Source organism: Bombina bombina, chromosome 7 (genome assembly GCF_027579735.1).
Source record: "Bombina bombina isolate aBomBom1 chromosome 7, aBomBom1.pri, whole genome shotgun sequence".
Classification (NCBI taxonomy): Eukaryota; Metazoa; Chordata; class Amphibia; order Anura; family Bombinatoridae; genus Bombina; species Bombina bombina.
Window position 1 is genome coordinate 616,607,570 of NC_069505.1, and position 22,961 is coordinate 616,630,530.

The window sequence follows — 22,961 nt, forward strand, 5'->3', positions numbered from 1 at the left end:
TCTCTTTTGCTCTCTCTCCCCCCTCTCTTTTGCTCTCTCCCCCCTCTCTTTTGCTCTCTCTCACCCCTCTCTTTTGCTCTCTCTCACCCCTCTCTTTTGCTCTCTCTCACCCCTCTATTTTACTCTCTCCCCCCTCTCTTTTGCTCACTCCCCCCTCTCTCTTTTGCTTTCTCTCCCCCTCTCTTTTGCTTTCTCTCCCCCTCTCTTTTGCTCTCTCTCCCCTCTCTTTTGCTTCCCCCTTCTCTTTTGCTTTCTCTCTCCACTTTCTTTTGCTTTCTCTCCCTCCTCTCTTTTGCTTTCTCCCCCTCTCTGTTGCTCTCTCTACCCTCTCTTTTACTCTCTCTACCCTCTCTTTCTCTCTTTTGCTCTCTCTCCCCTTCTCTTTTGCTCTCTCCCTCTCTCTGTTGCTCTCTCTACCCTTTTCTTTGCTCTCTCTCCCCCTCTCCTTTGCTCTCTCTCCCCCTCTCTTTTGCTCTCTCTCCCCCTTCTTTTGCACTCTCTCACGGCTATGTCCACTCTCCACCACATCCACTCCCACCCGACCACGCCACCATCACGTCGCCCCTGCCTAGTCAGGCCCTCTGCATCCCACCCTCTATGCCCACTTATACGAGGTAATTGTCACTGATGTTGGATCACAGCTGTTTTGCCTCCTTGCGCCCGCCTTGCACACAGTCTGTCTCTAACCAATGTGTGTATCAAAGCTGTTTTGCCTCGCGCACGCCTCTGTTTTGCCTCACGCACGCCTCTGTCACTGCTCTATTACTGAAGGCTAGGTATGTTTGTCTCTACTTCACATGACAGCTTCGGACATACATACCTGGTCTTTTATAGTATAGGATAAGAAGAAGCCCAGTACTGACATATTACAAAGATATATATATTTATTTCTGCACATTAACAAATAAACATACAGGTCAAGTGGATTCTGAGTCAAAACAAATATTTCTAAATTCTAGAGTTAATGTGAATTATTAAGCTTAGTCTGGCTGTAAAATGTTGCCCTTTCATATGGCTCTATCTCTGTATATTCCTATATGATGATGTGCAACTGCAGGGAGCTGTCCGTAAACTGGTGGTGCTGAAATCTGACAATTCTAACCATGAACTGTGTAGTCACTAAATACTTATCCTCCCAGCTTTATATTAGTTGTTAACAATATAAATATTATTATAATCAGCAGCTGCAATTCCAAACCATCAGTGTATCCATTTGAAAATATTGTATGGCACTGATTTTCATTCTTTGCATTCTTTTCAAAGGCATGTCAAACCATAATAAGTGCTGCCATTTGAATTAGAAAAAAAAAAACACTTGAAGTAGGAAACCTTATATGTTCAAATGTACTTAAACACACAAAAGATCTACAAGAAACTTATTTATCACAGGTTTTGCATGAGGATTTTATCATGGATTTTCACAGACCTAAATAAAAACACACAATTCTGGTTATATTTGTATTTTTTCACTTCTCTTTTTATGAGTGTACTACTTGATACGCCTGCCCAGAGGGCAGTTAATGTGTGTAAAATGTAACCCCCTAAGCTCCAAAAAATAAAAAAGTAAAAATACAAAAAAAATGAACAACACTATCTAAAATAAAAAAAAATAAACCTAATCCCTATAAAAATAAAAAGTCCCCCAAAATAAAAACACCCCCTAATCTAAGAATTAACTACCAATAGCCCTTAAAAGGGCCTTTTGTAGGGCATTGCCCTAAAGAAATCAGCTGTTTTACATTAAAAATAAACAAAGTCCCCCTAACAATAAAGCCCCTTACCCACCAACCCCCCCCCCAAAAAAACTAACACTAATAAACCTAAACTACCCATTGCCCCTAAAGGGGCATTTGTATGGGCAATGCCCTTAAAAGGGCATTAAGCCCTTTCTCACTGCCCTAAAAAAGGGCATTCAGCTCTTTTGCAAATTGCCCAATAAACCCCTAAAAAAATTAAAAAATACGTACACTAAAGCCTCAAATAGGTACTCACGTTTTCAGAAGTCCGGCGGAGGTCTTCTTCCAGGCGGGTCCATCATCTTCATCCACAGTGAAGGCAGCGCGGAGGTCCGGAGTGGTCTTCCTAGATGTGGCGATGTTCGGCGGTGGTCATCTGTGGCGGCGTTGACAGTCATCGGCAGCATGGAGGCTCGTCTTCATCCGATGTCCATTGTATACTGAATATTGAATGCAAGGTACCGCAATCAATTTGAGGTACCTTGCATTCCTATTGGCTGAATTTTTCAAAACAGCCAATAGGATTAGAGCTACTGAAATCCTATTGGCTGTTCAAATCAGCCTATAAGATGTCAGTAGCTTGCTCCCATACTATTCAATGATTTTGAAAATTTCAGCCAATAGGAATGCAAAGTACCCCAATAAATATGGGTACCTTGAATTTAATCTTCAGTGTGCGGTGGATGATCGCATGAAGAGGAACCTCCATGCCTTCGTTGAGGACCACCGCCACTGATGACCGCAGCCAAGGATTGCCACATCTGGGAAGACCGCTCTGGACATCCGCTCCACACCGCCTTCACTCCACGCACATCTGGGAAGACCACCACATCTATGAAAAAGGCCCCGGACCTCCACTCCATGTAATTTTTTTTAATTTTTATTTTAATTGTAATTTTTTTTAATGTAATTAAGGGTTAATTTAAGGGGTGTTAGGTTAGGTGGCTTAGTCATTAAATTAGTTTTTTGCGTTGTGGGGTTTGGCGGTTTAGGAGTTAATAGGTAATTTAGGTTTAATGCGCTGTAGGGGGTTGGCGGATTTAGGGGTTAATAATTTTATTTGGTATTTTTGTTCTTAATACTTCATGGGGGCAGTTAGTTTATTTTTTTCTTTATAGTCCGTACGGGTGGTTAGTTTTTTTTTATTACTTATTGCGGACGGTTAGGGTTTTTTGTAATACTTATTGTGGTCGTTTTTTTTATTTTCTTATTTAAAGTTTTTTATTGATACATTGTATCACAGAAAAAAATTAAGCAAATCAAAACCATACTTGCAAATTTCAAAGAAAAATTTGGGGAGGCGCAGCTCCTCTCATACTCTAATCTTAATATACTACCACATTTTAAACTTAATAATTAATCAGATACATATCCTTAACAAGAGTTCCTGAAATAAAAATCTATAATGAGCAAAACATTCTCTCTCATGTTCTGCAGTGATTCGTAGAACACAAATTAGTACAACCGCTAATGTTTTAAATACTACGAAGAGGGGTAGAGGAGGAAAAAAACAAAAAAACACAACACCAATCTCTACCTTGGATCCTCTCAGTCTCCTAATCTTCTGAAAACCATATTCTAGGTAGCGTCCCCCTTTCTAGCTGCTGTTGAACCCAGCTGGAAATCTTGAAGTATGAAGATACCGGCCGTTGTGCCCCTAAAGGTAATGAGTTAATCAAATCTACAATTTCCATTTATTGAAAAAACGGCCAATTTGCTTGGAATTGTTTTTTTTTTTAAGTTAAACTGCTCAATAATAATCTGATATTGAACACTTTTAAGGAACTCTGTTATTCTGGGTCCTTTGCAACCTTTCCAGTTCTTTAATATCAAGTTCCTCCCAATCAGTATAAGTAAATTAATAAATCTGATGTTAGGGATATTAGGTAAATAGTTGCGTAGAAAGGATATCTGCAAAGAATCAAATTTAAAATAAGTCCCCAGTATCTTAATACAAAAGAAATTAAAGGGATACTGAAGCCAAATTTTTTCTTTCATGATTCAGATAGAGCATGTAATTTTAAACAACTTTCTAATTTACTCCTATTATCAATTTTTCTTTGTTCTCTTGCTTTCTTTATTTGAAAAATAAGGCATTTAAGCTATTTTTTTGGTTCAGAACCATGGAAAGCACTTGTATATTGGTAGGTGAATTTCCCAACCAATCAGCAAGAACAACACAGTGTGTTCACCAAAAATGGGCCGGCATCTAAACTCACATTCTTGCATTTCAAATAAAGATACCAAGAGAATAAAAATAATTTTATAATAGGAGTAAATTAGAAAGTTGCATAAAACTGCATGATCTATCTGAATCACGATAGAAAAACATTGGGTTCAGTGTCCCTTTAACTTTTTGCCAAAATTGGTACATTTTTGGACATGTCCAAAAACAATGCACAAGATCTGCGTTTCCTAATCCACACTTAAGGCACCTTCCTTGGTCTTGTGCCCATTTCATCATTCTAGCTGGTGTGAGATATGTCATATTTATTATCTTCACATGAGATTCTCTCCAACTAATCAAGGTCGTCGCTTTGGAAACAAGAACCGTACTGTGCGATATCATTTCCCTGTCTAAGTGAATGTTAACTTTAGTCCAATTTCAATAATATGTTGTAGGTCCAAGAGATGGTGTTTACCCCCTCATGGTAATCCTTAATCACTGCTCCCAATTCCCTTGTATCTTGATCTATACCCGTTTCTTGACTCAGGTTCCCTACCCAATGTCTGACCTAAAGGTAGGCATAGAAGTTGGATTTTGGCAAATTAGAATATCTAGACAGCTCCTCAAAGGGTCTCACCATCAAAGTCTTATTTTCGCAGAGCTGACCAACATATTTAAGTCCCTTCTCAGTCCATAGTAAAAAAGGAAATGTCTAGTCCAGGAGCGAAGTTAGGGTTACCTGATAAAGGGAGAAACTCTGATTTACAAAAATTTAATTTAATCTCAGTACACACTTTTTGCCATGCAAGAATAATATGTTTAAATGTACAGAGTTGGGAAATGGTACTAGGAAGTTTGACAACAGGGCAATGCAAGATCGCTTTTAATGCGAAGGGAGTGATCAGACTAGCTTCCAGGTCATAGGACGTAACAAATTCCCTTTCTGAAATCCAATCTAGTGCAAATTTACATAAAGCTGCACAATTATACAGTTTGACATTTGGACATACTAAACCACCGTAATATTTGGGTAGAGTTTGTTTAAAAAGAGATATACGTGGTTTTTTATCCTGCCAGATAAATTGATTAAAGATCCTATTGAGAAAGGCCAAATCTTTTTTATACAGTAGGAGAGGAAGATTCTGAAGAAAGTAGAGAAGTTTGTGAAACAAAATAGCTTTGATTAACTTATTCCGAGCAGTAATCGAGATTGGGAGATTACCCCATCTCTGTAATTTCGCCTGAACTTCACTAAAACATTTCACAAAATTCAATTCATACCATAATCTTGGGTTATTACTCAAGGTAATACCCAGATATTTAATCTGTTGAGTTTCCTAAAAGGGGTAAGGGATTATATGTTGGGGGTTTTTAATGCTCCGTTTGCCTTCGCTGCATCCCGGTGGATTATTTTGGCAGCACGCGCAGCCAACATTCTGTTGGCTGTCTCATGCAGCCAACATTCCTTTGAGGATGCGTGCACAACTGCCGACAGTGACGGACGCATTACAAACGTGATTATAGTATAGATGTTATTTTCATCTTTAAAGGGGCAGTAAACATGTTAGTATTTTAATATAAAATATTTAGTTATGCTTAGGAAAACAACTTTGCCGTAAACTTTCATTATTTATTGTGCCCCCTTGCAATGTAATAATCTCTAAAAATTGTGGCTTTTCTAATTATAATTTAACTGAAAAAGAACCCTGCAGACTTAGGGGCCTAGTTATCAAGCCGTCAACCTCAGATACGCTGGAATTCCGCAGCGTATTTGTGGCGAGGCTGATTCGCCTTAGTTATCAAAGGCTCGAGACCGGCAAAAGTAGAATTTTGTGACGTAAACTTCGATCCGCCGGACTCAGTCCGACACAGATCGATTCTTACGTCACTCCAGATGTTCCGCACACAAGTGCGGCACAATCTCACTACTTTTGCTAGTTATCAAAAAACTAGCAGGTACGCTCGGCACTTTTACGGCCCAGCGTACCTGGTTTTCAAAGCGCCAGCCTGGAGGCGGCGGATCCCATAGGAATCAATGGGAGTCTGACCATAGCGAAAGTACAAGTTCGCTGCTGACAGACATCCCATTGATTCCTATGGGAGCTGTCTACACCTAACACCCTAACATGTACCCCGAGTCTAAACACCGCTAATCTGACCCCCCCTACACCGCCGCAACTAAATAAAGTTATTACCCCCTAAACCGCCGCTCCCGGAGCCCACCGCAAGCTACTCTATACATATTAACCCCTAAACCGCCGCTCCCGGAGCCCACCGCAACTATAATAAATGTATTAACCCCTAAACCGCCGCTCCCTGAACCCGCCGCAACCTATATTAAATGTATTAACCCCTATCCTGCCCCCCCTACACCGTCGCCACCTATAATAAATTTATTAACCCCTAATCTGCCCTTCCTACACCGTCGCCACCTATAATAAATTTATTAACCCCTATCCTGCCCCCCACTACGCCGCCGCCACTGTAATAAAATTATTAACCCCTAAACCTAAGTCTAACCCTAACCCTAACGCCACCCTAACTTAAATATTAATTAAATAAATCTAAATAAATTAACTCTTATTAACTAAATGAATCCTATTTAAAACTAAATACTTACCTTTAAAATAAACCCTAAGATAGCTACAATGTAATTAATAATTATATTATAGCTATCTTAGGATTTATATTTATTTTACAGGTAACTTTGTATTTATTTTAGCTAGTTAGAATAGTTATTAAATAGTTATTAACTATTTAATAACTACCTAGCTAAAAGAAATACAAAATTACCTGTAAAATAAATCCTAACTTAAGTTACAATTAAACCTAATACTACACTATCATTAAATTAACTAAATAAACTACCTACAAATAACTACAATTAAATACAATTACATAAACTAACTAAAGTACAAAAAATAAAAAAAGCTAAGTTACAAAAAATAAAAAAATAAGTTACAAACATGTTAAAATATTACAACAATTTTAAGCTACTTACACCTAATCTAAGCCCCCTAATAAAATAACAAACCCCCCCAAAATAAAAAAAATCCCTACCCTATTCTAAATTAAATAAATTTCAAAGCTCTTTTACCTTACCAGCCCTTAAAAGGGCCATTTGTGGGGGCATGCCCCAAAAAGTTCAGCTCTTTTGCCTGTAAAAGAAAAATACAACCCCCCCCCAACATTAAAACCCACCACCCACATACCCCTAATCTAACCCAAACCCCCCTTACAAAAACCTAACACTAATCCCCTGAAGATCATCCTACCTTGAGTCGTCTTCACTCAGCCGAGCCACCGATGGAACTGAAGAGGACATCCGGAGCGGAAGAAGTTAATCCTCCAAGCGGCGCTGAAGAAATCTTCCATCCGATGAAGTCATCATCCAGGCGGCGCTGAAGAAGTCTTCGATCCGGCCGATGTCATCTTCAAAGAGGCGCTGAAGAGGTCTTCTATCCGGGCGAAGTCATCTTCCAAGCCGGGTCTTGAATCTTCCTTCCGCCGACGCGGAACCACCTTCTTCACCGACGGACTACGACGAATGACGGCTCCTTTAAGGGACGTCATCCAAGATGGCGTCCCCTCAATTCCGATTGGCTGATAGGATTCTATCAGCCAATCGGAATTAAGGTAGGAAAAATCTGATTGGCTGATGGAATCAGCCAATCAGATTGAGCTTGCATTCTATTGGCTGTTCCGATCAGCCAATAGAATGCGAGCTCAATCTGATTGGCTGATTGGATCAGCCAATCGGATTGAACTTGAATCTGATTGGCTGATTCCATCAGCCAATCAGATTTTCCTACCTTAATTCCGATTGGCTGATAGAATCCTATCAGCCAATCGGAATTGAGGGGACGCCATCTTGGATGACGTCCCTTAAAGGAGCCGTCATTCGTCGTAGTCCGTCGGTGAAGAAGGTGGTTCCGCGTCGGCGGAAGGAAGATTCAAGACCCGGCTTGGAAGATGACTTCGCCCGGATAGAAGACCTCTTCAGCGCCTCTTTGAAGATGACATCGGCCGGATCGAAGACTTCTTCAGCGCCGCCTGGATGATGACTTCATCGGATGGAAGATTTCTTCAGCGCCGCTTGGAGGATTAACTTCTTCCGCTCCGGATGTCCTCTTCAGTTCCATCGGTGGCTCGGCTGAGTGAAGACGACTCAAGGTAGGATGATCTTCAGGGGATTAGTGTTAGGTTTTTGTAAGGGGGGTTTGGGTTAGATTAGGGGTATGTGGGTGGTGGGTTTTAATGTTGGGGGGGGGGGGTTGTATTTTTCTTTTACAGGCAAAAGAGCTGAACATTTTGGGGCATGCCCCCACAAATGGCCCTTTTAAGGGCTGGTAAGGTAAAAGAGCTTTGAAATTTATTTAATTTAGAATAGGGTAGGGTTTTTTTTTATTTTGGGGGGGTTTGTTATTTTATTAGGGGGCTTAGATTAGGTGTAAGTAGCTTAAAATTGTTGTAATATTTTTAACATGTTTGTAACTTATTTTTTTATTTTTTGTAACTTAGCTTTTTTTTATTTTTTGTACTTTAGTTAGTTTATGTAATTGTATTTAATTGTAGTTATTTGTAGGTAGTTTATTTAGTTAATTTAATGATAGTGTAGTATTAGGTTTAATTGTAACTTAAGTTAGGATTTATTTTACAGGTAATTTTGTATTTCTTTTAGCTAGGTAGTTATTAAATAGTTAATAACTGTTTAATAACTATTCTAACTAGCTAAAATAAATACAAAGTTACCTGTAAAATAAATATAAATCCTAAGATAGCTATAATATAATTATTAATTACATTGTAGCTATCTTAGGGTTTATTTTAAAGGTAAGTATTTAGTTTTAAATAGGATTCATTTAGTTAATAAGAGTTAATTTATTTAGATTTATTTAATTAATATTTAAGTTAGGGGGGCGTTAGGGTTAGGGTTAGACTTAGGTTTAGGGGTTAATAATTTTATTACAGTGGCGGCGGCGTAGTGGGGGGCAGGATAGGGGTTAATAAATTTATTATAGGTGGCGACGGTGTAGGGGGGGCAGGATAGGGGTTAATAGGTTTAATATAGGTTGCGGCGGGTTCATGGAGCGGCGGTTTAGGGGTTAAACTATTTATTTAGTTGCGGAGAGGTGCGGGATCAGCAGGATAGGGGTTAATAATTTTATAATAGAGGGCGACGGTGTAGGGGGGGCAGGATAGGGGTTACTAGGTATACTGTAGGTGGCAGCGGTGTCCGGGAGCGGCGGTTTAGGGGTTAATACATTTATAAGAGTTGCGGCAGGGTCTAGGAGCGGCGGTTTAGGGGTTAATACATTTATAAGAGTTGCGGCGGGGTCTAGGAGCGGCGGTTTAGGGGTTAGTAACTTTATTTAGTTGCGGGGGGCTCCGGGGGCGCCGGTATAGGGGGTAGAACAGTGCAGTTTAGTGTGAGTGCTTAGTGACAGGCTAGCAATAAAGCTGGGAAAAAGCTGAAGGGCAGCGAGATCGGATGAGTGATAACTGTCACAGTCCGCTGCTCATCGCCCCGCGGCTTTTTGACAGCTTTATTTGATAACTTAGGCGTATTTTTTCAGGTCCGCGGCGGCGAAGGTAGGCGAGCTTAGGCGGACGTATTGGGCCGGCGAAGCCAGAAAAGTAGACGGCTTGATAACTACCCCCCTTAACTACTACTGCATATTTTTACCTAATTCAATTTTATAGTTAACAACTGCAAGCAATGCACTTTATACTAACATAATGACCGTGGTAAGCCTTGCCACTTGCTGGCTCAAACTAGGATAGTCTATTCCAAATAAGGCAAATGGTGGGTGGAATTTGGCTATTGAAAAACAACTGTAGCAAACAAGATGTCAATCATCTCAATCCGATCAGATTACAATCCGTGAGTCACAGACAGGTTAAGTAGCCGACTAACATTTCAGGCTTGCTCTAAATGAGACTAAAACACTAAGGCCTAGATTTGGAGTTCGGCGGTAGCCGTCAAAACCAGCGTTAGAGGCTCCTAACGCTGGTTTTGGCCGCCCGCTGGTATTTGGAGTCAGTGATTAAAGGGTCTAACGCTCACTTTTCCATACCGCAGATCCCCTTACGTCAATTGCGTATCCTATCTTTTCAATGGGATCTTTCTAACGCCGGTATTTAGAGTCGTTTCTGAAGTGAGCGTTAGAGCTCTAACGACAAAATTCTAGCCGCCTGAAAATAGCAGGAGTTAAGAGCTTTCTGGCTAACGCCGGTTCATAAAGCTCTTAACTACTGTACCCTAAAGTACACTAACACCCATAAACTACCTATGTACCCCTAAACCGAGCTCCCCCCACATCGCCGCCACTCGATTAAAATTTTTAACCCCTAATCTGCCGACCGCCACCTACGTTATACTTATGTACCCCTAATCTGCTGCCCCTAACCCCGCCGACCCCTATATTACATTTATTAACCCCTAATCTGCCCCCCACAACATCGCCGCCAGCTACTTAAAATAATTAACCCCTAATCTGCCGCTCCGTAAACCGCCGCAACCTACGTTATCCCTATGTACCCCTAATCTGCTGCCCTAACATCGCCGACCCCTATATTATATTTATTAACCCCTAATCTGCCGCTCCCAACATCGCCGCCACCTACCTACACTTATTAACTCCTAATCTGCCGAGCGGACCTGAGCGCTACTATAATAAAGTTATTAACCCCTAATCCGCCTCACTAACCCTATCATAAATAGTATTAACCCCTAATCTGCCCTCCCTAACATCGCCGACACCTAACTTCAATTATTAACCCCTAATCTTCCGATCGGAGCTCACCGCTATTCTAATAAATGTATTAACCCCTAACGCTAAGTCTAACCCTAACCCTAACACCCCCATAAGTTAAATATAATTTACATCTAACTAAATAAATTAACTCTTATTAAATAAATTATTCCTATTTAAAGCTAAATACTTACCTGTAAAATAAACCCTAATATAGCTACAATATAAATTATAATTACATTGTAGCTATTTTAGGATTAATATTTATTTTACAGGCAACTTTGTAATTATTTTAACCAGGTACAATAGCTATTAAATAGTTAAGAACTATTTAATAGTTACCTAGTTAAAATAATAACAAATTTACCTGTAAAATAAATCCTAACCTAAGATATAATTAAACCTAACACTACACTATCAATAAAAAAATTAAATAAACTACCTACAATTACCTACAATTAACCTAACACTACACTATCAATAAATTAATTAAACACAATTGCTACAAATAAATACAATTAAATAAACTATCTAAAGTACCAAAAATAAAAAAGAACTAAGTTACAAAAAATAAAAAAATATTTACAAACATAAGAAAAATATTACAACAATTTTAAACTAATTACACCTACTCTAAGCCCCCTAATAAAATAACAAAGCCCCCCAAAATAAAAAATTCCCTACCCTATTCTAAATTTAAAAAGTTACAAGCTCTTTTACCTTACCAGCCCTGAACAGGGCCCTTTGCGGGGCATGCCCCAAGAAGTTCAGCTCTTTTGCCTGTAAAAAAAGAAATACAACCCCCCCCCCAACATTACAACCCACCACCCACATACCCCTAATCTAACCCAAACCCCCCTTAAATAAACCTAACACTAAGCCCCTGAAGATCTTCCTACCTTGTCTTCACCATCCAGGTATCACCGATCCGTCCTGGCTCCAACATCTTCATCCAACCCAAGCGGGGGTTGGCGATCCATAATCCGGTGCTGAAGAGGTCCAGAAGAGGCTCCAAAGTCTTCCTCCTATCCGGCAAGAAGAGGACATCCGGACCGGCAAACATCTTCTCCAAGCGGCATCTTCGATCTTCTTCCATCCGGAGCGAAGCGGCAGGATCCTGAAGACCTCCAGCGCGGAACATCCATCCGGACCGACGACTGAACGACGAATGACTGTTCCTTTAAGGGACGTCATCCAAGATGGCGTCCCTCGAATTCCGATTGGCTGATAGGATTCTATCAGCCAATCGGAATTAAGGTAGGAATTTTCTGATTGGCTGATGGAATCAGCCAATCAGAATCTAGTTCAATCCGATTGGCCGATCCAATCAGCCAATCAGATTGAGCTCGCATTCTATTGGCTGATCGGAACAGCCAATAGAATGCGAGCTCAATCTGATTGGCTGATTGGATCAGCCAATCGGATTGAACTTGATTCTGATTGGCTGATTCCATCAGCCAATCAGAAAATTCCTACCTTAATTCCGATTGGCTGATAGAATCCTATCAGCCAATCGGAATTCGAGGGACGCCATCTTGGATGACGTCCCTTAAAGGAACAGTCATTCGTCGTTCAGTCGTCGGTCCGGATGGATGTTCCGCGCTGGAGGTCTTCAGGATCCTGCCGCTTCGCTCCGGATGGAAGAAGATCGAAGATGCCGCTTGGAGAAGATGTTTGCCGGTCCGGATGTCCTCTTCTTGCCGGATAGGAGGAAGACTTTGGAGCCTCTTCTGGACCTCTTCAGCACCGGATTATGGATCGCCAACCCCCGCTTGGGTTGGATGAAGATGTTGGAGCCAGGACGGATCGGTGATACCTGGATGGTGAAGACAAGGTAGGAAGATCTTCAGGGGCTTAGTGTTAGGTTTATTTAAGGGGGGTTTGGGTTAGATTAGGGGTATGTGGGTGGTGGGTTGTAATGTTGGGGGGGGGGGTTGTATTTCTTTTTTTACAGGCAAAAGAGCTGAACTTCTTGGGGCATGCCCCGCAAAGGGCCCTGTTCAGGGCTGGTAAGGTAAAAGAGCTTGTAACTTTTTAAATTTAGAATAGGGTAGGGAATTTTTTATTTTGGGGGGCTTTGTTATTTTATTAGGGGGCTTAGAGTAGGTGTAATTAGTTTAAAATTGTTGTAATATTTTTCTTATGTTTGTAAATATTTTTTTATTTTTTGTAACTTAGTTCTTTTTTATTTTTGGTACTTTAGATAGTTTATTTAATTGTATTTATTTGTAGCAATTGTGTTTAATTAATTTATTGATAGTGTAGTGTTAGGTTAATTGTAGGTAATTGTAGGTAGTTTATTTAATTTTTTTATTGATAGTGTAGTGTTAGGTTTAATTATATCTTAGGTTAGGATTTATTTTACAGGTAAATTTGTTATTATTTTAACTAGGTAACTATTAAATAGTTCTTAACTATTTAATAGCTATTGTACCTGGTTAAAATAATTACAAAGTTGCCTGTAAAATAAATATTAATCCTAAAATAGCTACAATGTAATTATAATTTATATTGTAGCTATATTAGGGTTTATTTTACAGGTAAGTATTTAGCTTTAAATAGGAATAATTTATTTAATAAGAGTTAATTTATTTAGTTAGATGTAAATTATATTTAACTTATGGGGGTGTTAGGGTTAGGGTTAGACTTAGCGTTAGGGGTTAATACATTTATTAGAATAGCGGTGAGCTCCGATCGGAAGATTAGGGGTTAATAATTGAAGTTAGGTGTCGGCGATGTTAGGGAGGGCAGATTAGGGGTTAATACTATTTATGATAGGGTTAGTGAGGCGGATTAGGGGTTAATAACTTTATTATAGTAGCGCTCAGGTCCGCTCGGCAGATTAGGAGTTAATAAGTGTAGGTAGGTGGCGGCGATGTTGGGAGCGGCAGATTAGGGGTTAATAAATATAATATAGGGGTCGGCGATGTTAGGGCAGCAGATTAGGGGTACATAGGGATAACGTAGGTTGCGGCGGTTTACGGAGCGGCAGATTAGGGGTTAAAAAAAATATGCAGGGGTCAGCGATAGCGGGAGCGGCAGATTAGGGGTTAATAAGTGTAAGGTTAGGGGTGTTTAGACTCGGGGTACATGTTAGAGTGTTAGGTGCAGACGTAGGAAGTGTTTCCCCATAGGAAACAATGGGGCTGCGTTAGGAGCTGAACGCTGCTTTTTTTCAGGTGTTTGGTTTTTTTTCAGCTCAAACAGCCCCATTGTTTCCTATGGGAGAATCGTGCACGAGCACGTTTTTGAGGCCGGCCGCGTCCGTAAGCAACTCTGGTATCGAGAGTTGCATTTGCGGTAAAAATGCTCTACGCTCCTTTTTTGGAGCCTAACGCAGCATTTGTTTGAACTCTCGATACCAGAGTTAAATTTATGGTGCGGCCAGAAAAAAGCCCGCGGAGCGTTAACAGCCCTTTTACCGCCAAACTCCAAATCTAGGCCTGAGACTCTCTATCTCTGTCGCTATCTCTGCTTGCTAAATGGAGTTCAAAGATTCAGAACACAAGTAGCAATAATATTTACAGAATTCTTCAGGACAGTATGAAAAAAAAAAAAATATAACATCTCCATAACAAATAATAATTTATTTCTCCCTTTTACAAAAGGAAATATCACAAGTGCAATTGTAACAAACAACACATCACTAACAGAATTCTTCCTAGTGTCATTTTTTGCTACCACAAACAACCAAGCTGTAGTATGTACAGGAGTTTTTATCACGTATCTGCTGGCTGTGCTTGGTAACCTAATGATTACTACAGCTGTGTGCCTGGTGTCTCAGCTTCACACACCAATGTATTTCTTCCTGTGCAATCTGTCAGTTGAAGACATTGTATACGTCTCTACGGTTTTACCCAAACTACTGGTCACCACCGTCACCAGAGATACCAGCATTTCTATCACAAGCTGTATTGTACAGATGTTTTTCTTTACATTATGTGTTGTTGTAGAATTTTTATTACTGACTTCCATGGCTTATGATCGCTATGTGGCTATATGTATTCCTCTGCATTATATACTCATCATGAGCAAAATGCTGTGTATCCTTTTAGCCTTTTCCTCCTGGTTTCTTGGAACCATTTTATCATTAATTTTTAGTTTGATGGTGACTAAATTGACATTCTGTGATGTACAAGACATTAACCATTTCTTTTGTGATCCCCAAACTGTGATAAAGATCTCTTGCAGTGACACCACAAACATTATAATGTTTACCAGTATTGCTGGTGTGTTAGTGGGATGTTGTCCTTTTATACTCATCATAACCTCATATATCTACATCATATCGACCATCCTGAAGATTCAGACCTCAGATGGAAGAAGTAAGACGTTCTCCAGCTGTTCCTCACATCTCATGGTTGTCATTTTATTTTATGGGACCTCTCTAAGTATGAACATGAAACCAAAGTCTGAAAATTCACAGAAACTAGATATAATTCTCTCCTTACTGTATATTGCTTTGGTTCCAGTGTTAAATCCACTAGTCTACAGCTTACGAAATAGAGATGTTATGAAAGCCATGGAAACATGCTTCACAAAAATCATTACATTTTAGAATAATATCACTGTTTTAAATATATTTTTATTAAGGTTTAAGAAATGGGGTACAGTCAATACAAGTTAACAATACATATAATACACACAACATAATAAGCAAAAATTACTTATAACTAAGGTAAGTGATCTGACAGTAAAACATATCTATTGATCAAACAGAACAAAAGAAAAGAAACTCAAGTTTATGTTTTGCTAGAGTACTCTCTAAACTGGGAGCCTCCCAGAATACTCAATGGGCCAATATTGGACCTTCCAGTCAATAGGAAATACTATAGCAATAGGAGGTATCCTAAAAAAACAAGAAAAATTGGATCACTCTGTGTATTGGGAAATTTATTCTTTCATCTAGAAAATTATAAAAATGAATAAGTGTCATGCCCACGACTAAACAATCAAGAAAATAATCAGTATTATTATTATTATTATGTGAGTCTAGCATACAAAATGTAGGAGAGAGCCTTTACTAGATCCCTGTTGTATAAGGGCAAATGAAAACTACCCATATATAGAAAGCTGTTGGGATAACTGATTAGGTCATACAGTTGCAACAGCATGTCTTTAATAGCTAAATAAATAATGAAGACAATAGGCACCAAAGGATATTACCTATACCATACCCTCTAAAGCAAAGTGAATACATCTGCTCATAATAATTAGCCAAAGGTTAATATTAGTGCAGAGAACTAGTAATTGTTTGCAAATAAGGATACAAATAGAACACCATGTGCTCTACTAATATGATATTTTAATAAGTAATCTTACCTGAGCTCTACCCTACCTTTACCCCCCTATCAGTAAATCTGACAACCTAAATGACACCTAAATAGGTGAAGGTAAGCCTTACTGCCACAAACTCAGGCAGCTCAGCTAAACCAATAAACAAAATGTGTCACCTGAGAGTAAAGTTTCTAGAGGGGGGGGGGGGTAAAAAACACAAACTCTATGAAATCTAAATATTCATTTTGCCTCATTATGTACCTTTGTAGTAAGATCATAGTAAATAAGCAGATAAGAGTATGTCACAAGTATAAAACCCAGCTCTCCAAAAACTTTATGTACCCTGAAAGCAATAACCAACATGTACAACTAGATTTATAGTAATAACATTAATACTGTGCAGGGCAAAAATAACTTGCTAAAATAACATTGTCAAATTCTGCAGATTGATAACAATATAAAAAGTCTTATATTTCTATATCCCGTAAAGATGAAAAATAAGATGGTTGTAGCATAAGGGCTCTTGCAGAGATCGCCAAGAATACATCAAAATCTCCAGGTAAGTGTAAAAAGACAGACACATACCACTTCTGAGAATTCAGAAAGCATTGTGTTTAAAATGCATATATAGGTAAGAGAATCGCAGGACCATGGTAAGAAGGATGTCCCAATTCCAAATAATCAATGGAGGATCTTACATTCACGCATAAGCAAGGTGACATAAAACGGTTCCTGATGGATTGCTTCATGAGCCCCTTAAAAATTACTTGCAGCTGTCCTGGATCCATTATACCCCTTAGAAATTGGCCAGTATTATGAGCCACATTTCTAAGTTCCACCAATTCAATTTTCTCTGTAAATTTATTTAGTCCATCCACAGTACCCATATTGAAATGCAATGTTTCATCTGCAATGCCGGCTTGAGATCTCTCTTCACGAAAGTCATTTTTAAGGCTCTTCCAGTCTCTTGGTTTATATATCTCCCTAAAGATGTCATGGAGCGCAGTAGACTCAGAGTGTTCAGTGTGATAGCCATTAGGCAGATCCCCAGCTTCTATTTGATCATTTGAGCATGCTGGTAGCCCTTCAAAGATCTCACCCAATCATTGTTTCAGGCTTCAGAAGTGGTCATTTCTGAAGCTTAGTCACTGCAGACTCTCATTTGTCTAGAGCCTCCTTTGAAAACAACAGGTAAAATTAGGCTAGAGTCGCACCACAGCAACACGTCTTCTAAAGAGGATTTTGTTTGGGGTGTAAGCGGGTTGTTAAATGATAGAAATAGGAAGTAGTCAAAATATGACTATTACCCGGTTCCCAAAAGAGGCGCTAAAGCCTCAAAGAAAGGCCCCTGCCTGAGGCCTCAACGGTCTGTATCCTGGCTCATGGATCATGATCACAGCAATTTTGGTATCAATAAAGTCAGTACTTTGCAGTGCACTTTAAACTGAGGATTCTGTATAAAGATTTTGTAAAATCCCCACGCTAATTGGCAGATTAACTAAGTCACACCAAGAACCTCAGATATTGCAACCTAGCATGGTCCCTGCCCAGACATGCCCCTATAATATCAAATTGTATCCCCTTAACTACATGCATGTACCATGTACATAGCATGTTCTTAAGGGGTTTTCTGCCCTGTAATAGCGTGAGTCTTGAGACAAGCCACTACTACATGCCACACTCCAGGAGCCATTCAAAAATTTAGTGGTCAGATTGAAAATGAAAGCCGACATAAAGGGTTTGTCGGCTGTTAAAGGGTTAGTGGCATAAGAACAGGAGAGTATGAAGCAGAGGTTGACATCCAGGTCTTAAGTCGGGGAGAAAATGTAAAAGTAAAGTAAAACTAGCAGATACAATTGTTTCACATTTATTGTATCATTAAAGAAAACTGTTATTTCTTACCAAAACCCACTACATGCATTTAGATAAGATCACAAACATACAAGATTTCTGAGAGAAATATCATTTAAGAAGAAGAAATTACTGTAAATTCAAATCATGAAAATGCAAGTATATAATAAAAAGAAAGATTGTGACGCAATATTTCTCAGTTTTACAACGTTCGATTATCTGCAACAATGTAAAATTGGCCTTTCATTCCATATTTGCTTTAGATATTTTCCTTGCTTTTCTATTGCTATTTTTCAGTATTAGTATCAGTATTATAAGCCCCCTCATGTATTGTTTTATGCAATTATTTATTATTATTATTATTATTATCGGTTATTTGTAGAGCGCCAACAGATTCGGCAGCGCTATTAACAAAGACGGAGTACAACAAAACAATTATAGGGATCAAATGGGTAGAGGGCCCTGCCAAGAGTTGCACTGTTGTAGTCAGCTCTTGAGAAGGTGATCAACAAACAGCTGGACTCTTAGGCTTACATGCTAAGGGGGTTCAGGGGATAGCAATGGAGGAGAAGAACTGGTATAAAGAAAGGTTAGCGTAGGTTGTATGCATCCCTGAACAGTAGAGTCTTTAGGGAGCATTTGAAGCTTTTAAAACTAGAAGAGAGTCTTGTGGAGCGAGGCAGAGAGTTCCACAAGATGGGCGCCAGTCTGGAGAAGTCCTGTAAATGGGAGTGTGATGAGGTGACAAGAGAGGAGGAGAGTAGGAGGTCGTGAGCAGAATGAAGGGGACGGGAGGGAGAGTATCTGGAGACAAGGTCTGAGATATAGGGGGGAGCAGTGCAGTTGAGGGCTTTGTATGTCAGAATGAGAATTTTGTGTTTGATCCTAGAGGCAAGAGGAAGCCAGTGAAGAGATTGGCAGAGAGGTGCAGCAGATGAAGAGCGACGTGTAAGGAAGATTAGTCTGGCAGAGGCATTCATTATGGATTGTAAAGGAGCTAGGCGGTAGGTGGGGAGGACAGAATTGCAGTAATCAAGGCGGGAGAGAATGAGAGAGTGGATTAAAATCTTAGTTGTGTCTTGTTTAAGGAAGTGTCTAATTTTAGAGATGTTTTTAAGGTGGAAGCGGCAGGCTTTAGCCAATGACTGAATGTGAGGAGTGAAAGAAAGATCTGAGACAAATGTGACCCCGAGACATCAGGCATGCGGGGTAGGGGTAATGATGGAGTTGTCGACAGTTCTAGAGAGATTGGGGGTGGGGAGTTTAGAAGAAGGGGGGAAAATAAGGAGCTCAGTTTTGGAGAGATTTAGCTTGAGGTAGTGAGAGGACATCCAGTTGGAGATGTGAGAAAGACAGTTAGTGACACGGGTTAGCAAGGAAGGAGAAAGGTCTGGTGCAGAGAAGTAGATTTGGGAGTCATCGGCATAGAAATGATATTGTAAACCATGGGACTTTATTAGGGAACCTATTGATGACATGTAGATTGAGAAGAGAAGGGGACCGAGGACAGAGCCTTGTGGTACTCCGACAGAAAGTGGTGACGGGGCAGAGGAGGCCCCAGAGAAGGCTGCACTAAAGGTACGGTTTGACAGGTAGGAAGAGAGCCACGAGGGGGCTGTGTCACATATGCCGAAGGATTGGAGGGTTTGGAGCAAGAGAGGGTGGTCAACAGTGTCAAAGGCTGCAAAAAGATCAAGGAGGATAAGCAGAGAGAAGTGGCCTTTTGATTTTGCTGTAAGTAGGTCATTGGTAACCTTAACAACTGCTGTCTCTGTGGAGTGATGGGGACGAAATCCAGATTGCAATGGGTCAAGGAGGGAGTTTATTGTAAGGAAATGGGGAAGGCGTGCATAAGCTAGTTTTTTTAGAAGCTTTGATGCAAGAGGGAGGAGGGAAATAGGGCGGTAGTTGGATGGGGAGGTAGGATCAAGGGAAGGTTTTTTGAGGATAGGTGTGACCAGTGCATGTTTCAGCGATGAGGGAAATATACCGGTGCTGAGGGAGAGGTTGAAAGTTTGTGTGAGTATAGGGGTAAGGGTGGCAGAGAGGGAGGGGAGTAGCTGTGAGGGGATAGGGTCAAGGGGACAGGTAGTGAGGTGAGAGCGCAGTATAAGTGCCGAAACCTCTTCCTCAGTAACAGGGGAGAATGAGCTAAGTTTAAGGTTATGTGGGTTGTGGTTGAGTGAGAGCATTTGAGGGGGTGAGAGAATGGAATTATGTTGAGAGCTGAATTCATTTCTGATGGAGTCGATTTTGTTATTGAAGTGGTTGGCAAAGTCTTGAGCTGACAGAGAAGTTGTATTAGGAGGTGGGGGAGGTCGGAGAAGAGTATTGAAAGTGGAGAACAAACGTTTTGGGTTTGAAGAAAGATTAGAGATAAGAGTAGAGAAGTAGTGTTGCTTATGGAAATTAAGGGCAGAGTAGTAGGAGTTCAAGATAAATTTGTAATGTTGAAAATCAGCTGAACTCCTAGATTTTCTCCAGTGCCGCTCAGCAGTACGGGAACATCTGCGTAGGTATCGTGTCAGAGGAGTATGCCAGGGCTGAGGATGAGTGTTTGATTTCCGAGCTATGGTAAGAGGGGAAAGATTGTCAAGGACGGATGTAAGGGTGGAATTATAGTGGCAGATAGATTGGTCAGGGCATGAAAAGGAGGAGAAGGATGAGAGGAGAGGTTTGAGGGAATTAGAAAGCTGTTGTTGATCTAATGACATAATGTTTCTGTGAAGTTTGGTGTGAGGAGCAGAAGGAGGGAGAGTTGTAGGGAGGGATGATATGTTGCAAGTAAGGAGATGGTGGTCAGAAAAAGGAAAGGGGGAGTTTGTTAAGTTTGAGAGGGTGTATCGATAGCTAAAGATCAGGTCAAGGGAGTGACCATCTTTGTGAGTGGTAGAATTAGTCCATTGTGACAAACCGAAAGAGGAAGTGAGTTGCAGAAGTTGTTTTGCAGAGGAGGCAGTGGGATTGTCAAGAGGGATGTTGAAGTCACCAAGAATGAGGGAAGGGGTGTCTGAGGAAAGGAAATAAGGTAGCCAGGCAGCCAAGTGATCTAGAAATTGAGTTGAGGAGCCAGGAGGACGGTATATGACTGCAACACGTATAGAAAGAGGAGAGAATAAGCGAATCATGTGGGTTCCGAATGAGGGAAATGTGAGGGAAGAGATGGGATGTATTTGTTGAAAGTTGCAACGAGAGGAAAGTAAAATACCTTCACCACCTCCTTGTCTATTACCAGACCTAGGAGTGTGGCTGAAGTGGAGACCCCCATGTGACAGAGCAGCAGTGGATGCTGTGTCTAGGGGAGAGAGCCAGGTTACTGTTAGGGCCAGAAGGTTGAGGGAGCGGGAGATAAAGAGGTCATGTATAGAAGTGAGTTTGTTACAAACAGAGCGAAAGTTCCAAAGTGCACAAGTGAAAGGGGAAGTGGCTTTTGATGCAAGAGGAATGTGAGTAAGGTTGTCAGAGTTTTGTTTTTTGAGTCTGTGGGATGGTATACATGGATATGCATGGCTAGGCAGTTGTTGGGGACCAGGATTAGGGGAGATGTCACCAGCAGTTAGTAAAAGCAAGAGGGAGAGTGACATGAGATGAGATACAGATTTGCAGTAGTGAGACTGCTTTTGAGACAAGGTGCAGGGGGGAGAGAGAGTGTTTAGGAATAGGTAAAGTTCATGAGTACAAAAGTAAGGTGAGTTTAAGAGAGATGGGCTAATGAACAGTGCAGGTGGAGAGGGAGAAGGAGTATTTGAGATATTAGGCATTTTTACAAAAGACGGAACAAGTTAAACACATAAGGCACAGTATTACAGTAGCAATTGCATTAGAAAACAATAAGGTATATCAAACATAATATTACAAAAGTACCTGCCTTTTTTTTGCCCCTTGCCCAATCCTTGTTCAATTCTTGTATGATTCTATTGCTAGTGTCTCACTTATAAAATGTTCACTTTGAAAATGTGAACATATGTTGTTATAGCGATGCACAGGCCAGTGCAATGCACAGGCCTGACTGGTGTGAAATATATGCAGAGAGGGCAGTCAGCTGAGTCCACTAAATTTAGTTGATTGCTAATCAAAGACAATTGGAAAGGCCAATTGGAAAGTTAGATTCTGGTCTGGTCAGGGTGAGATGTTAAGTAAACAGACAATAACATTTGGGGGAGGTTAAAAACTATGGAATAAGACAGCTATATATTTTAGAATAATAGCAAGTATTGATAAGGATTGAACATCACATGGCAATTAAATGAACGTTAGAAATAAGACATTGAATAACAGTACAACAGATGTAGGACTAAATAAAAAAAAAAAAAAACATTTGCTCTATGTAAATATTCATGTACCAGAAGAGAGTTACAGGAGAGTAAAAAACACCAGAGTGCAGTGAATAGTTGCAGATTGACAGGGTCTCTATTCACATACCAGAAGAGAGTTACAGGAGAGTAAAAAACACCAGAGTGTAGTGAATAGTTGCAGATTGACAGGGTCTCTGTTCACGTACCTGAAGAGAGTTACAGGAGAGTAAAAAACACCAGAGTGCAGTGAATAGTTGCAGATTGACAGGGTCTCTATTCACGTACCAGAAGAGAGTTACAGGAGAGTAAAAAACACCAGAGTGCAGTGAATAGTTGCAGATTGACAGGGTCTCTATTCACGTACCAGAAGAGAGTTACAGGAGAGTAAAAAACACCAGAGTGCAGTGAATAGTTGCAGATTGACAAGGTCTCTATTCACGTACCAGAAGAGAGTTACAGGAGAGTAAAAAACACAAGAGTGCAGTGAATAGTTGCAGATTGACAGGGTCTCTATTCACATACCAGAAGAGAGTTACAGGAGAGTAAAAAACACCAGAGTGTAGTGAATAGTTGCAGATTGACAGGGTCTCTGTTCACGTACCTGAAGAGAGTTACAGGAGAGTAAAAAACACCAGAGTGCAGTGAATAGTTGCAGATTGACAGGGTCTCTATTCACGTACCAGAAGAGAGTTACAGGAGAGTAAAAAACACCAGAGTGCAGTGAATAGTTGCAGATTGACAGGGTCTCTATTCACGTACCAGAAGAGAGTTACAGGAGAGTAAAAAACACCAGAGTGCAGTGAATAGTTGCAGATTGACAAGGTCTCTATTCACGTACCAGAAGAGAGTTACAGGAGAGTAAAAAACACAAGAGTGCAGT

General features: G+C 40.3%; 1 protein-coding gene across 1 annotated transcript; it reads left to right on the forward strand.

Annotated features, from left to right (window-relative positions):
- The first annotated feature begins 14,373 nt into the window (after positions 1 to 14,373).
- Positions 14,374 to 15,216, forward strand: LOC128636724 (olfactory receptor 1-like). Its single transcript, XM_053689708.1, has one exon. The coding sequence runs from the start codon at positions 14,410 to 14,412 to the stop codon at positions 15,214 to 15,216; it is 807 nt and encodes a 268-aa protein (XP_053545683.1). The 5' UTR covers positions 14,374 to 14,409.
- The last annotated feature ends 7,745 nt before the right edge of the window (positions 15,217 to 22,961 follow it).